Source organism: Melopsittacus undulatus, chromosome 12, assembly GCF_012275295.1.
Source record: "Melopsittacus undulatus isolate bMelUnd1 chromosome 12, bMelUnd1.mat.Z, whole genome shotgun sequence".
Classification (NCBI taxonomy): Eukaryota; Metazoa; Chordata; class Aves; order Psittaciformes; family Psittaculidae; genus Melopsittacus; species Melopsittacus undulatus.
Window position 1 is genome coordinate 20783374 of NC_047538.1, and position 16975 is coordinate 20800348.

Genomic DNA, 16975 nt, shown 5'->3' on the forward strand with positions numbered 1-16975 from the left:
AAACATGGCCTTAAGAAGGATGCTAAGGGTAAATGTAACTTGTTTAACTGTGATTTACTGAAGGGGACACAACAGAAGCTGCAGGTAAAATAACCCAGGCCAGAATGTGCAGAGTCTGGAAAAGCATCAGTAAAAATAAGCTCCAAAGGCCACTTGAAGTGTAACCCCTGTGCTGAAGTAATTGTTACAGTGAATTTAAACTCACTGTCCAGTCTGTGACTGTCTTAACTCCTTACACTTTCTGGGAAGCAGTTGCTATTTGTAGCAGACACAAAACTAAACCACAACTGCAGACTGTGTGTGCACAGGTTTATTTTGAGGCTCCATCAAGACATCCTGCTCTACAGGATCCAATTTGCTAATGGCTTTTAAATACCATGAGATGCTTCACTTGATGTGCTACTGCCAAAGAGTTCTCCTCAGTTCCTGCAACACCAGCAGTGGAAAATAACCAAGCACAAGTTGTGAGTTCCCACTCTTGGCTCCCTTCCACTGAGGTTTGTACAGCTCCAGTTAGTACAGCTCCATTTGGTTCTAATGAAGCAGCTTTCAAGCCCTGTGTTATCACAGCCCTCCTTTCCCCATCCTCAGCAGCCCCATCTCCAGTAGCCACACATGAGTTTGAACACAAAGGGGCTCAGGTTCAGCAACAGCTTTGCTATAGAGCAGTTTTGCAAAACACAAGTGTCTCTTAGGTCACTGAGGGAAAACAAGTGCATTGAATTCAAGCACGGGAATAGCAAACAGCCATTACATGCTCTGGGAAGTCAGGTTAAAAACCTTCTGTAAAAGTATGTTAAGAGCAATGAACAGCACGTTTCAAACTAGCAAAGCATAATGATGTTACATATCTATCACTTCCTTTACAAACCATCTTACCATGGCTGGCAGTGTGAGATAACCAATACACACACCAGCCCCAAGGACCTTATTTATGGGGATTATATGAGTCTTCACAATCATATAATCTTCCCACTAAGGTGCTATTACTCCAGTGCTGAGAACTGTACCACTTTGCCACCTCCTTTCCCCTGCAGGATGTGGAAGGCTTCTTTCAACACTAATGAATCCCAGAAATTAGCCCACTTGAGCAGTGCTTGCTAGAATCATGTGCAGCTTTAAGTGCACGTAGCAAGGTGTGGAATTAGCTTATGTGCTGAGAGGAAACATTTTTAGCTGTGAAGGAAAAAGCAATTACTACATCATCACCTACAAGAGTGCAAAAAAAGCAGCCTTGAACAGGCTGAAGGACATAAAATACATTTAGTACTAATAGTACTAAAACAATAGACATAATGGTATTAAATAGCTTTAAGCTTACGGCAGGATCCAGGGCTCAAAGCACACCCTATGACTTCCAGCCTCAGCTGCTATTTGTCCTGCAGGTAGGGGGGGAATGGAGATTGGAGTTCAAATGAGGTGAAGAGCACACCAGAGGTTGCCCAGGAATGAGATGTCAACTGCAGACCATGGTCTCCATAAGGCTTCTTGAGATAAAACCTCTCCAAAGGGCTCACAGCAACACCTCCAGGCTCGGAAGGATGAGCAGTCCTACCTGTACAAGACTTGTATGAGGGTTGATGAACACAGAACCAAGGACCTGTGTAGGCTTGCATGGTCTCTGAAGCCACTTCCAAAGGGATGGGACAGGTCAAGGCCACACCACTTGCCTCGCTTGTGTTCCTTACCCATTACACAACACGCGAGGCCTGAGCATCCAGGGTCACCTCTCCTTTGCACAGGGAACAATCCCACCCAGAACCACAGGAGCCACAGGGAACGACACCCGAAGCGCAGGTTTGGAACACATTGAGGTCTGGCAGGTACCTTCTTCAGGCTGCAAAACAGGCGTTGCTGCACAGTGTCAGGAGAGCTGCACTCTTACATAACAGCATCTCCTTCCCTCGCCCACCTGCACTGAGTCAGCACAGCAAGTTCTCCTCAGCTGTTCCTTCCCATTCCTGCATGAGCAGAAGGGGATCAGGCCTCTGTAGCCACCACAAAAGAACACATCAAGATGGTTAAAAAAAGGATTTTCCTCCATATATTACCAGGTTTTTTGCTGTAGAACTTCTTTTTTATGCTGCTACTGAAGCAACAGATAACACAGAAAATGACATCAGGTCTTTTCTGCCCTCTGACTCATGTTCCTAAATAACACTGCTTGACTCATTTCTCCTGACTTGGCTGGAATCTGGGTTTTCCTCTTCTAACAAACAGAAATGGCTTTCCCCATTCCTTCAGCTTTTCCAAGCGCAGATTCTGAACTTCCACTATTCCCAACTGTAGGAAATGAAAAGCAAAGGGATTCTACCTGCAGAAGACAGTCCACCTACCTCACTGCCACAATTACAATGTGTGGAACCCATTCTGAACCCACCTATCTGGCATCAGCAACACACTACATGGACTCACTCTATCCAGCCACAAAAATCATGGCCAACAGCTTTGCTATGAATAACTAAAGCTATTTGCTTGCAAACTTATGTCCTACATTCAAGCTACAACTGGTTTTAGATCACCTCGTGAGAAGCATCCTGAAGTACTGGAAAACATGAACATGTGATTAAATGAAGCCACAATGGGAACACGACACCAAGAGAGATATGCTATTTTATTTAAAATCAGACCACAGTAGATTACAGAAAGACTTTTATGCAAACAAATCCACTGTATGTTTCACAACTCGCTAGGCATATAAAATTGCCCCTTTATGAATAGACTGCCCAGGATTACACAGAGGAACTGTTCAGGTGCAGGACTCTCCCTCCTCTGAACTCGATGGCTGTGAAGTAGCTCTAGATTCAGGCTAACAGAACTGGTGATTTGAGCTCTCTAAGTCATTATTCCAGTTTGAGAGGGCAGAGAAGTCCCAGAAGAGGTCAAGATTGAGGTTGTGGGAGTTGGGGCACTAAACGTAATGGTTACCCATGACTGGACTGTGCCCAGGGCTCTGCCTCCTGGCATCACATGAAAGCTTATGTTCTAAAGAGTCTCTCCATGGTCACCAGTACAAAGGTGACCTGTGTGGATCAGCTGTGCCATAACAACTGACCCTGCTTCCTCCAGGCAACAGCACTGAAGCGCAGCAAAACTCATCCTTGAGTTAGCACCCTTCAATGCTCATCACCAATCAAACAACTTAACCACATACAACTGCTTTAGTCATAACTTACAAAACTGCATACAAAAGACTGGCAAAAGTAATGCCATCCAAAGAGAGCATTTTCAACGCTACCAACACTCTACAGCCGTGTTACACATCGTATTGAAAAGGTTCTTCTCTGCTCCAATTGCTTTGGGGAAGTATATGCTATTTGCAGCAGACATTAAAAATCCTCAAGACAACATTATAATATATATATATATATATATATATTTGGCAAGCATACTGAGCCACCCCCTCTCAAGTCTCAGCTTGCCTATGGCATTTTAATCTATCTTATAAACAGTGCAAATTAGTATGATTCTAACATCCTAGCCATAGCAGAATTTATTTATAAGCTATAACAGAACAGGAGAAGCTGTTGAAGGGCAACGGGTTGAAAGCACTGACCCTTCTCTTGCCCGGCTCCTTCAGGTTAGTGTTTTGTAGATAGGATTTTAACAGCTTTCCACAGGCATCCTTCTCCTTTACCCTTAAACATTACCAGCAGTCAAGTATTTCTTTACAGTTTGTGCGCACATACACACACAATTAATGGCAAAACGTTTTCCATGAGCAGCTGGATTTCAGTTATGAGATTGCTATAACTGAAACATCACATTAGTTACATTATCTATGTTCAAACTTCCCCATCAGTGAAGGCAACTATAAGCTTACAAATAGCAGATACAGCCTTTGTTTCTTCTGAAGTATGAGGGTGAGTTTTCTGTAAAACAAAGTGCTCCTGAAGAGCCCTTGAATTAGAGTTAAGCAATGGCCATTCGACGATAAAAATGCTATTATCCTAGTATTACAATCACAGGTAGTGATCCTAAGGCACATCAGCCACATGCATATGCAATAATGCATTGTTTTGCTTTCAGAGAGAAAAATTGCATTAGCTTTGTCTGTATTTCGCTTGCACAAGAGTTTGTTTCTAGATAAAGTATCCCTGAAAGGTCACGTTATCACAAAAGGTACCAAAAAGAGAGAAAATTTAACAAGTAGTAAAAATACTTCTGGACTACTAATACCCATAAAGTTAGATACAGAAAATGCAGTGCAAATTCACAATACACTTACCTATCACCTCCATCACTTCTGAGGATGTTCAGCCCTCGGAATAAAAGTTGGCACTTGATAAGTGTATAAAATATACCTGGTTGGTTGTCTTAAGAGTTAGCAAAACTGATGTGAGAGTGTTTTAGTTGTTGTGTAGCAGGCCCAAAGTACAGGTTTCTGTACTCTGTCATCACCCTGGTAGCCCCCAGACGCTTTCATTCTTGCTAGGACACAAATCATTTCTACAGCAGACTTATGTTTAGCATCCAGATACAACAGTTGCCATCCAAATACCAGCACTAATAGCACAGCAAAATTACTTTGAAACGAGTCATAATTAACCATGCTGATACGAAGCTTCAGTGAGAAAATAATACCAAGAAAAGCTATTACATAGGTTTTAAAAGAACACATCCTGTACCATCACTACAATACAGAAAAAACACACTTTGCAAACAAACCCAATGCACGTTGCTTCACAAACTTCCCCATCCACGGCAGGTTTCCAGGCTTGCACTAGGGAATTGGTTCAGATGCCAGGAACACTGACCAACCTCCTGCCCTTTGTGCTCAGGAGGCCAAACAAGCCAAATAACCATATTTTCAGAACAGAGAGTTTCCTGTTATGAGCTTCATTTCAGATTAGTATTTGCTAGCAACCGCCACACTCCAGAGGAAATGATTAAAGGACAATCAAGGGCCTCACGTAAAGGAAAAAGAAGAGATCTTCTATTTTGACTGATGCTGTTTGTAGGACAGGCTGCCAAAAATGAAGTGCATTCCAGAAGAATGGTATGAAAGTGGTTTAAAGTAATGCAGGGGCTATGACAGATTCTGGACTGACTGATAACAGACTTAGGGACACATTCTGTGCAAGCAACAAGTGTTAAGACCTGCACCCCCCCTCCCAATGCTTGATTAAAATATCAGCACATGTCTGTACCTTGGGTTTCAAGTCACATTGAGAGTGAAATCTGAGCTCCCCTGAGAAGCTTCCTCCTCCAGTGGCAGAAGTCAAGAATAGATTATGTAAGATGCAAACAGCCACCATGGAGTTCAAAAAGCTTCTCTGTTCTGCCTGCTTGCAGAGAAATATTAACTGCAAATTCCAGAGAGATGGGAATGCCAATGACTGCAGAACCAGAGGAAATGGGTAAGTTAAAAATAGTTCTGCCAAACAAGAGATTGAGGGATAAAATGAAAATCTGGAGCTTCAAGTGGGCAATTACCTGATATGAAAACACAGTATTTGATTAAGAAATACCCTGCCTGGATTCCTGGAATCACATGATATCAAAAGCTAAGCACCTGTGTAAAAAGATCACTTCTGAATTCAAGGGGTGGAGAAGAAAACAAAATCAACATAAAAAAGAGACTCTTAATAGGCAAGGGAATAAAAATGCCTGGTAAAGCTTCTATAAAACCCTAAACTGGCTCTACAATCAGTTTAGTTTAATTTCAAGAGACCAGGATATCAAGCTATTTAGGAGTGGGAGGAGTGGGTACTTCTGTTATGAAAAGTCTCAGGTAACAACTGAAATGTAGAAATGAAACTCTTGTACTGCCTAAAACCCATGCAACGTTTTCTGACAAGAGTTTCAGCTCAGCGAGCTCTGAAAACGTGTACCTGGTCACAATGCCACTGTCTGGGCACGTTGCAAAGGAAGATAATGCGGTCCACTGCAACTCTTTGCCCAGTATTCAGATGTGGTTGTTACTATCCAAACACCAGCAGTGATCAGTAATTCTTTAGAGAGACAAACAGCTCCCAGTTTGCAACACATACATCGAGCTGCCATAGGAATACATCAGAAAGGGATGCTGATTTCCCATCTCTAAAGAATTCAGAGCATGATTCCACTTGTAACGTCAGGAAATCCACTGTGCACCCTTTCCCTATTTGATGGACTTACAAGCTTCAGACCCTTTCACCTTCCCAGACAAACCTCGTTGTCAAACTGATCTTTAAAAACAAAAATAATCACATTTACCAAACGCAATTGCAAACCTCTGCGCCACAGCTCAAATCTTGTACTCCATTGTGCAAAGAACAGAGGTTTTCCATTGCTTACATGAAGTCTCTGATGGGGAGAAAAAGGAAATATAAGCACCAATACATAAGTCAGGCGCACCAAATATTCACTGGAGGATAAAGCCAGGGTGTGGTGGAAGGCGAGGTGGTCTTTGGGGAAGAGCTGGAGGATACTGTGGTACAAACTGAGATGGATATCCCGGCTGTGGCATTTGACTCGCAGACTGAACTCCTGGGCGAGGTGGGAGAGGAGGATACGGAGCACCTGGATAAGAAAGAGCTGGTCCTGAACTCATGGCTGCAGTAAACGGAGTAGGAAAGCGTCCTGCTGGGACTGAAGAAGGTGGAGGGGGTGGTATTCGTCGGGGCACGACTGAAGGAGTGTTTGCATCCGAAGTGTAGGAATCTTGAGGTGCTGGTGTTGTCTCGGGTGCTCTGGGCTGAGCCTGTGGCTGAACCTGTGGAAGTCTCTGTCCCTTGAGCACCATTTCTTGGAGCTTCTCAATTTTCACACGTCGCAGGTGAGCCAGTTTACGCTTGCTCTGGTACTCATCAATGAAGGAATCCAGGGGTATTTCACCATCAAGGAACTTTTCTGCCATATTCTGTCAAACATGGAACAGTACCTTAGAAAATGGCATACTGCAAAGGAATCCGAATGGTTTATATCTCCTAAAAATAGCCTGTGATTTTCTAGCTTGCATACAGAAGATGACTGGCATACTAAAAATTCTGAGCAGCATTCGGAGTTACTTATTACTCAGAAGGACTGGGAGTTAAATATAATTTCTGCTTAAATTTATACTGAAGCAACAGCAGCAAGAACATCTGAATCTAGTTCTGAACATTCCCCTTATTATCAGAGGTGGGAACAGACCAAATTCAACAGCTTTCCAGATTGTCAGCTAAGCTGAGTTACAGCTCAGTACTGCTCGCAGTGCCAACAGAAACACTGAGAAGTCTGCAAGACTCAGTACAGAGAAGCAGATTATTGCTAAGCCAGGCTTCATACTTGTGGCTTTGGGTAAATGATGTTTAATTATTAAGACAGGGAACCATACCTACAGTCACAAAGTTCAACTTGCCCTGGGAATGTCTTTTTGTGGTCACAACTCAAGGCCAGTAAGTGGATTTTTTCCCCTGATACGGGTATAGAAAATGGCCTACAGGCAAATCAGCAAACAAAACCCAACACTTCCATTAGTCTAAAATAGACCATTCTTCAAGCTCTTGTATCACAGCAAGTGGTGACCACTGGCCCTAGACAGGTATGTTGAAATCACTGGTAATTTGTAATGGATTAATATATACACCAGGCAAACCCCATTGAAGAAAATATTCCATATTGATATACGATGAATTTGAAGGCAATGCCAAGGAACTAAGACAATTTGGCTTTCTTTTCTGAACAGGAACATTTTCTCTCTTAAAGAGTAAAAGATCACTTGGAGAGAAAAAATCTTGCTGAAACCAAATGGCTTTTAATTGAAATTCAAAGCAAAGATCAGAACATGTTATTTAAAAGACCCTTTTTATCTATTCCATATCCAACACTTCACTGCAGCTTTGTACAACTGGAAGTCTTCAGTAATGTGCGTAAGTGGCAGAATTGAAGTGTACTGTCATTACCTCTGTGTCTTCCTCAATCTTTGCCCCCTCTGTCTGAAGCAGCGCTAGCAGTGTCTCCAGTGAAGCATTACTGGATTGTCTGTCTGTAATGGCACAAAAAGAACAGTAAATGTCAGCTGGCTCTAAGGGACTTTGAAGCTGTACAACCTCAGCAACCACACAAATTTCTAAGGCATGTATGTAAAACAAGCATACTCTGTTGTTCAACACAGGATGTTCTACAGTAAGAAAATAGGTTAAGTAGTTCAGGAATATTGTCAAAATGCTAAAAGCTGAAATGTAATTACAGTGATGTAATATCAAAAGGCAAAGCACTTGAGCAAGTGCAGTATCAGATATACGACACTGCACGATTCAGTTTGAAATGAGAAAGAGGCAGTATTCTGTTTGATTTATGCTTAGTCACTGAAAATTCAAAGTGTTTTGCTTTGTAGCAAGGTGAATGAATTTTATCCTAGAGAAGAGTAGGTCAACAACAGACAGGTAATCACACAGAAAGAATCCACAGTACCTGTTACAGATGTAACAGACACTCAGTAAACCATTAGAAGCATGATCTATTTCAAAACTACACAAGAATAACATTACCCTGATTCACACAGCTAAAAATGAGACACCGAAAACCAAACAAAAGCATGCAACAGGTTTACATTCACTTAGAAAACAGCAAATCACAACTGTCACCAGAAAACATTACCTAGTTTTGTCTTCTTTATCTGGTATGCTTCAAAAAGAACTTGCAGCTCCCGGTATTTTTCAGTCAAGTTTGATTTCAAGGACTCCAACTTTGGCTGGTACAACAGGTTGCCTTCTGCCAGACTGCGGTTGCTGGCAAGAGTCATGTCCTTGCTGTGTTGAACATTTTGGGCCTGCAAATGTAAAAAACAGCACATGAAATGACAGTGAAAATATTAAGCAAGACTAATGGTGATTTAGATAACGTGATAATATCAAAACTTAAGAGAGTCTGTGCTGTGGACAAGGACTCCTTAAAACCCTTCTCCTTGGAGCAGGGTAGAGGTAGCCATGAATGCTCTGCAGCTTTTGGCCAACCAGAACCAGAATTGCCTTCCTGCTGCACTGAACTGTCTGTCAGAGGCAGGTTTTGATGCCACAGCAGTGTTACTGTGGAGGAACTAGTCTGGGCACTCTTATAGACACCTATGCTAAGTGGGAACTTATGTCACCAGAGTTTCTTCTAATGCTTGTCACTGACTTATGTGAAGCCTGAGCATTGGCTGTCACAGTTCTGAGAGATCAGACTTCTGCATTCACACCCTGCTTACTAAAATGCAAAACACAAGGACTACATCATTACTGTACTTTGCCCAGAATATTCTTCCCCAACTATGTTAAATCAATCCTGCATTGATACCAAAAGCTTGATTTTCAGTTTAACCATTCTGTTTAACATATCCTAGCCCAGAGACATTATTCCTAAGGAATAAATGACAACTCTCACAAAACCCAAGATTCGGCAAGATTCCGAGTTTGCTCATGCACATATGCACACAATTTTACCATGACAGCCTTTATGAGCTTTGGGAAAGCTGAATGTTTAGGGAAGCCCATCCTAGATGTCACATCAGATTCTCAGACATCAAAAGACTCAAACCCAAACCAAACCACAAGACACCAAAAGCCAGGGGATCTGATTTCAGATCTTCAGTGGGAATCAACAAGTGGGGTAGTTTTCCCATGGCACAACAGATTGATTCCATTAAGCTGCCTTCAAAATCAATGAAACTCTTGGGATGCTTTTCATGACCTCCTACACTAACGTGCCACTTCTAGCACACATCACCCCTGGTGAGCAGTAACAGACCTTACTTATGGACAGCTGTAGTTCAGTGCAGACACAAAGAGTACAGTGCTTTCTTCCTTTCACATGCATGGGTGGGGATATGAGAGCCACACCTCAGAAACAGGAAAAGAGGAAACCCAAATGAGCTATTTAAAAGCACCAGAAAAGGACAGAATTCAGGTGGTTTTGGCAGCCTGAGCACAGAACTGGGTGCTCAGGTAAAAACATTTCCCAAGCATAGCAACCATGTCTTTGAAAGCTATTACTTCCTTTCGAAGTCTTTACACACTACTTTAATCTGTTGCATTCAAAACTGGCTCAGTGTTAAACACGTCTTTGTCTCCCTTAAAATACCAAAATTTTACCCCCTTTCACCCTGTTCTTGCTAAATCATTAAAAAACGATCAAGGATAATGCTGACTCCTAAATCCTACATCAACCAAAACAGGATTCTATTCCAAACTGTGAAAATTGGAGGAGCTGTACTTGTGATGCTGTTTTGTCTCCTCGAGATTCTCACCTCAAGCCTAAACAGGCTTCCAGCTCTATGCTTGTGTTCAACTTGAATCCTTTCCAAGAATAAAGAGAAAATCCACTCTTCTCACTTTTAAATCCAATGCAAAACCATTTAAATTAAACTGGTTGCTTCCACTTGTATCTTCTCAAATGATGCAATGCTGTTAAGGCTTCCAGAAAGCCCCCTCTTCTACATCTATTTCTCTAACAATGATGAAGGGAACTAAAAGACACGATTTAACAGCTTAATTACTGGCACCCAGCTCCTTCCAAATCACCTGCCATCACCACAAGCTTCCTTAAGTGGCTGTCTTCTGAACTGCCAGCCAAAGAAGATTGCATGCAAAAAGGTTCATGCTTTCTGATGCCTCTCCTCTTTCACCATTTTAATGAGCAAACTACTTCCTTCAAGCGACTTCAGTTTGATTTGGTGATTGTATTTTCACTGCTTGTAAGGCTCAGACTTTCATTTCCAAGCAGTTGCACAGTCAGCCTGGGAAGACCAGTTTTATGGGTGAACTTTGATCCTTCTGCAGGATGAAGAACATGTATATTTCCTCTAGAGAGAAAAAAAGCCAGCAAACAGCAGCCTGGAAGAACACAACCCAATGGAAAAGGAACCTTTTACTGAAATCATATACAAGGAAGAGCAGAGGGAAGAACTCCAGATAAATAGAGAGAACAAGAGAAAAAGCTTCCTTAAGTTAGATGAGGCTTTTGCAGTGGTTTAAAGCATTACTTCTAGATAATTCGCCTGCCTCAAGTACCATCATGTCTCTCAACAGGACTAAGGCGTTGACAAGGAAGCAAATACCTAACTTTCTACACGTGGTTTTTTGAATACTTTTAAATCATTTCACATTTGTAAAGATGAATAACCATCAGTATATGATGTACTTTGACTTGTAAAAATGAGTATTAGAACCTACCTCCATCTAAAACTGAGTGACATCCTGTCTGTCCTTAGCACCTGATACCCAGCAATGATAGACCAGTGTAAACCTAAGTGAAAGTCTTCAAAATACTTGTTTTACAACTGAAAAGAGGTGTTCATAATCACACTTTAAGTTACAGTGTTTAAAATTACACAAGGCTCAGTGATTCAGCTGTCTCCGTATGATAGCACTTCTAAGGGCATGTTTTTTCTGAGCTGAAGAAGCAGCACGACTGACATTTACTGATCAATCCAAGTGTCTTCACTTCCAGCATGAGTCTGTGTGAGGCTTCTTTTAAATACAGACACTCGAAGAGATGAGAAACTTCAACCAAATCTTATTCAAAACCATGAGAACCAGTTTCTCAAAGGAAACCTGAGGAGCTGGGGAAAACCCATCCACCTGCTCAGTGCCTTCACATGCTTCATGTCACTGAAATGGAGTTAGAAGGCTCTGGAATGCGTGAATCTATTTCACAACAAATAGGATAGATGTAACTTCAGAGCAATGCAACTCAAATACAGGCACGACTCTACAAACCAGAACAATCTCTGGCACTGATGTACGTCTGTGCAATAAACCTCTGTGCGACTGTTCCACTGCATGTGGAAGCTAATTCAGGGAATCAGGAAAGCAAACACTGTGCAGTTTGCCTGAAAAGCCCTACAGGAACACTTTCAACACTGTCTAATTTAAAACAAAACGAGAAAGAAACACTCCAAAGAGTTGCAAAATCATCCAAGGGTCACCGATACCGCATGACCAATCCATTAAGATTATCAATGCAGCACAAAGCATGCCTTCAGCATCCATTCACAGCTTTCCACAAGCACAAGGCTTGTGCAAAGTCTTGCCTTGCCAAGCAAGGCATAAATCCAATAGAAGTTGTTTTGTTGTCAGATGTGCTGTGCGACAACATTGTGTTATTAGCAGGGAGCTGGTACTGTATCAGATGTTCACCTGCCTACCGGAAGTGCCATGAAAAATAGGGTTCTTAAGAGACATAAGCAAACAGTATGAGATTCTAGGAGTATTGCTAATGAAACTATTGAGGTCACGAGCACTTCAACAGGCAGGAAACATTAATCTGAGATGAGAAATACCAGTCAGAATCACGAGACACGAGGCAGGGTAATACTGAAAAGAACATATGCTTTTCCTTTAACTGCTAAGCTCTCACTATGAATTCTGAATGGCACAAATGGAGCAATAACACTGAGCTGCTTATAACAGGATTTTAATGGCAGAAGGATTGCTCACCACTGAGCAGACCACTCAAACCAAATTATGAGCGCTGAAAGAAAATGAAGCCATGGACACACAGTGGTTATTAGACAAAAAGAGTGGTTTCTGCAGCACTTCAACCCTTAAGATGCTTAAAAAGTGGGTTTCTTTAACAGAAATAATTAGGATAATTTTACTCAAGGATTTATTTAATAAGCACTCACAAGAACAGGCAGTGGCAAGTGCTTTGGAATTGAGATTCTACTGCTTTCATCAACTGCATCTCTGCTTCATTCCACTTCAACAAAAGGAAGAAAAACGATGGATAAAACCAAAAGAGCTTAGCAACATCTTACTGTTTAACAGGGACTCCAAAATAACGGCTTGCAGCAAGAGTTATCTGTGCCAAACGTCCCCAAGTAGCGTCACTCCTGCTCATCCATAAGCATGTTCTGAGAACTGCCTCCAGAGACGCAGCCTGAGCAAGCAAAATCCCAACTACCCACAAAGTCCATCAAGTGCTGCTATAATTATAAGCTTGCTTTGGCAAGCACCGTGGCAAGTAGTCTCTCCCTAGTTTGAAGGAAAAGTCTTTTAAGGAGCTATAAATACAGTTTTGTGTGGCACCATTTAAATTGCTTTATACACAGCATAAATCCACATTAGTTTTAGGTTTCTCCGGTCTTGCTCTAGCCTTTAGCGTGCTCACATTTTCTCTTTCACTTACACGTATTTGTAAACCAGGAATGAATTATGCAGTCACACTGGGGAAGTATAAGGATGCACGTTTGGAGTGTCAAATTCAGCCTTGAAACAGGAGCTGACAGGTGCACAGCAGGAGAATAAAGACTTCTTTTACACAAGGTTTAAGTGTGCTTCCCATCAAGTGCCGGTATACGATAACACACCCTCTAACAACATCTGCTTAGTAATAAATATTAATACATATTCCAAAGTCATTAGATTTGCTAAATTTAGATCTTCTGATTATATAAGTACTAGCTTTAAAAATGACAAAATAAAGGTTAAAGGGCAAGTTTCAGTTCCTAGGTGTTTACTGCAGAGGAAAGGGACACCCAGAACTGCAATTTGCACTGGTCAGGCACAGGCAGGTCACTCATTCCCTGCTTGGCTGGAACAGAAAATCTATGGTTGCCACCAAGTCTAACCCCTCACTTTGTAACTAAATTTCATGGTTGGCAAACAAGAACATAACCACTTGCACAATGTGGTTTTAGGGCAGGAGTGGGAATCCCAAGAAATCTGGGCATGAATTCGCATGCTTTTAACTTGGGCTTTCTGCACTGCCCGATGTTTTAAATCGGCTTTTGAGAAAAGGACTACACTCAAAAACCGTGTTTGTGCTTTCCAGTGTGCTCTGAAATCCTGGAGTGAGAGGAAGGCAACACAATTCTGACTTCTTGATTTCCTATGGGTCTTGAAGAGCAAATGCTTCTTGTCCCTAGAACCTTAGCGGTCAGTAACATAATGTCACACTGTTACTAAAGCGATGTTCCAGTAGATAAAAGGAAAACACATCACCACCAGCATCAAATCACAAAGTCCTGTTATCCTATTATGCTGTTACACCAAAATTCACTTCTACAAACAACACACTTTTATTTCATGAAGATGAAATAAAATCTAAGATCTGTAGATGTGCTGCAGAGATTAACCTCAAAGGGTTACTGAAGAGAAACCCAACCCTCCTCAGTTTTAAAGGACTAGGAGTACCAGACAACCGGCTTCCTTCCTCTTTCTACCAGACAAGATGCTCCTTGTTTAAGCCCACAGGCTTCAAAACCAACCTTCCAGACAGAAAAAGCAGCAGCTTAGCTTTTTGCTGCCACATTTTCACACACCTGGGGATACAGTGTGAAGGACACTGTCTATGCACACTACCCCTGTGAAACACCAATGTGCATGTGAGCTCCCACACACAGATGCATACACACACCCCCACAGTGACACACAGAAATCCTGCTCAAATGCCGCACAGGAACACATTCCCTTTAAGGTTGGAAGTGCCTATTTTTAGCTATTAGCAAGAAAGCCAAGTGGTTTTCCAAACCCTCCTCTTTGTGAGCAGAACATTGGGTATTGAGCTGGGTTTCCCTTGCGATGAGGAGAACAAAGGTTTTTTCAGCCATGGAGTAATCAGCTTTAGCCAACTCTGCCACTGAAAATACAAGTGACTTCAGAGGAGTGACTTGGGAATCATGATTTATACAGCATCCCACAATAAAATTACTAATTTAAGGACTTTGGAACAACTTTCCAACCTAGATACATGCGGACTGACAACCAAACACCTACACAAGCAGCAGTGAAGTCACCACAGATCCGTCTTCATGTTCAGGATTTCCCTCTCTCCCTCTTCCTGCCACATGCTTCACAATGAAAACTCAGGACCCAGCAGCACAAATTCAATGAACAACTCAGTGAAGGCACAACCAGAATGAGGAGGAAGTATTCAAGTATGGCCAATGCCTTCCAAGGTGGGTAAGTGCATTTCTAGTTGGACAGACTAGTAAAAGCCTCCCTGCACAATACAAGAGGATTATACCAGACAGTGCAGAGCCATATTTCCACACAGCCCAAATACCTTCAAACCTAGCCACACTCTCCAAGCACCACAAAATATTCCCTCAGGCCCAGAGAAGTTTACCCTACAATTTAAAAGCCTTCTGTTGCCAGCTGAAGAGGAAAACCAGAGGGTCAAATGGAGAATATGGTCTAGTTCTGCAGTGAAAGAGAACCTTTTCTACCAAGGTCATGAGGTTTTCTGCCACTTCTGACCTAGGATCTTAAGGGTGTATTGACAAATAAACAACAAAGGAGCCCATTGAGCCAGACCTGCTCATGCACCTTGTCAGAGGTCACATGGAAAAGAGCAATACTGCACCCATTTATATCTTTACAAAGTGAAGACCATTCTAATCTACTGGCTTGCCTTACTCAGCTTTTAACAGAAGGGTACTCCTGCCCTCCAGCAAACCACAGTGCTTCTAAGATCTGTGTGTTCCCTTTATTACAGCAGTATCTGTTTCTTCAGCAGTTTAAGTTCCTAAAACACAAGCTCAAATAGAAAGCTGCAGTGCCTGCCCTCTCTTTCAGATCTGTTGACCTACAGTTCAGAATACAAACTGCTGCCCAATGCAGCAAGTAAATGCCATAAGGACACCTTATTACCTTAACCTTCAGTGGGCCTCTGCATCTGTAATACGGTTTGAAGTGACCCAGAACAATTCCCTTGGAAGTACCAAAAGGGCAGGCATCTTAGAGGGAAAGCAATTATAATTGATTTGACTTAATAAACTAATCTGTCTCAAGAATATATTGCCACTTTTCCTTTTGTCCTCTGGTTTCAACCCAAACCCAATGCAATAAATACAAGACCAAGAGAAGTTCAACACATTTCTTTCCTTAAAAGTTTTCATCTAAATCTTTTAATCTTATTTACTGTTAGCTGATTACAGTCTCTCAGACACATCTGTGGCCATATAACCTTCAACAGCCTCGTACCAGAACTGCTCACAGTGTCCATTGGTATATAGACAACCCAGTAAAAGACAACCACAGCAGCGGGAAGAAAACGGGCTTCTGTTTCAATAACCATAGCTCCAAAAGCACGGCTTGAAGCCCGATACACTGACAAAGGCATTTCAACGGGCAGAACAAGCAGCAGAACGCCTGACAGCCCCGGCTGCGGCCAGCATACCAACTCGGGCACACAGACAGCTCTTTCATATTGCTCTGAATTAAAGTTGCTCCCCGAGATGGAGCCCACAAATGGGACCGGCTTCCCCCTGACAAAATCCTCCCTCATGGCACAGAACAAGGGCTGCATTAACGGAAGAGCTGATCCCACCTCCGGCCCGTCACTGTCTCCTAATTTAGCCCAAACCGAGCGGTTTCGGCTGGGCGAGCCCTCAGCCCTGCCCTGGCACCGGCCTCCGGGACAAGTGCCCAGGCACGGACCCCCCGTCCATCACCGAGGGCCAGCAAACAAAAGGCCGAGAGGGAAGGGGGGAGAGGGGCAGGCAGCGCTTCCCGCAGCACAGGGGCTCCGTGTTCACCGGCTCCATGGCGGACCGGCCACCGTCAAGCGGCTCAAGCAGGGCCCGGGTGGGGGGAGTCACCGGAGCCGGGGGGGGGCAGGCGGTCATTGACACCCCACACCCGCAGCGGCCGTGGCCAGGGGACAACGACCGCCCCGGCGGGCTGAGGGGGGGACCGGCCCGAGGGGAGGCCGCAGCCGGGACCCGGGGGACGCGGAGCGCCCCTCACCTCCTCCATCTCACGGGCCATGTCCTGGAGCTGCTCCTCGTCGTCCAGCAGCGCACTGAGCTCCTGCAGGCTCAGCGCCTCCAGGCGCCGCACGTCCAGCGCCATCCCGGCCCGGCTCCCCCGGCCCCGCTGCCCCCGGCTCCCCCGGCCCCACCGGCCCCTCCGCCGCCGCCGCCAACCGGAAGTGCTGTCGCCCCTGCCCCCGGTGGGCACCGCCCTCGGCGCCCCCTGCTGGGAGGGCGGGGCGGCAGCGTGCGGGGCGGGGCGGACCAAAGGGGCTGGGAGGAGGTAGTGGACGGTACCAAAGGGCGGTAGGGTGGGGGGTGACCGAGGTGACA

General features: G+C 43.6%; 1 protein-coding gene across 1 annotated transcript; it reads right to left on the reverse strand.

The window, feature by feature from the left end:
- Window positions 1-2595: 2595 nt before the first annotated feature.
- Window positions 2596-16759, reverse strand: VPS37B (VPS37B subunit of ESCRT-I). Its single transcript, XM_034068479.1, has 4 exons — window positions 16638-16759; window positions 8566-8737; window positions 7869-7951; window positions 2596-6844 (listed from the first exon to the last, which is right to left on the reverse strand). The coding sequence occupies exons 1-4, from the start codon at window positions 16740-16742 to the stop codon at window positions 6347-6349; spliced, it is 858 nt and encodes a 285-aa protein (XP_033924370.1). The 5' UTR covers window positions 16743-16759; the 3' UTR covers window positions 2596-6346.
- Window positions 16760-16975: the final 216 nt, after the last annotated feature.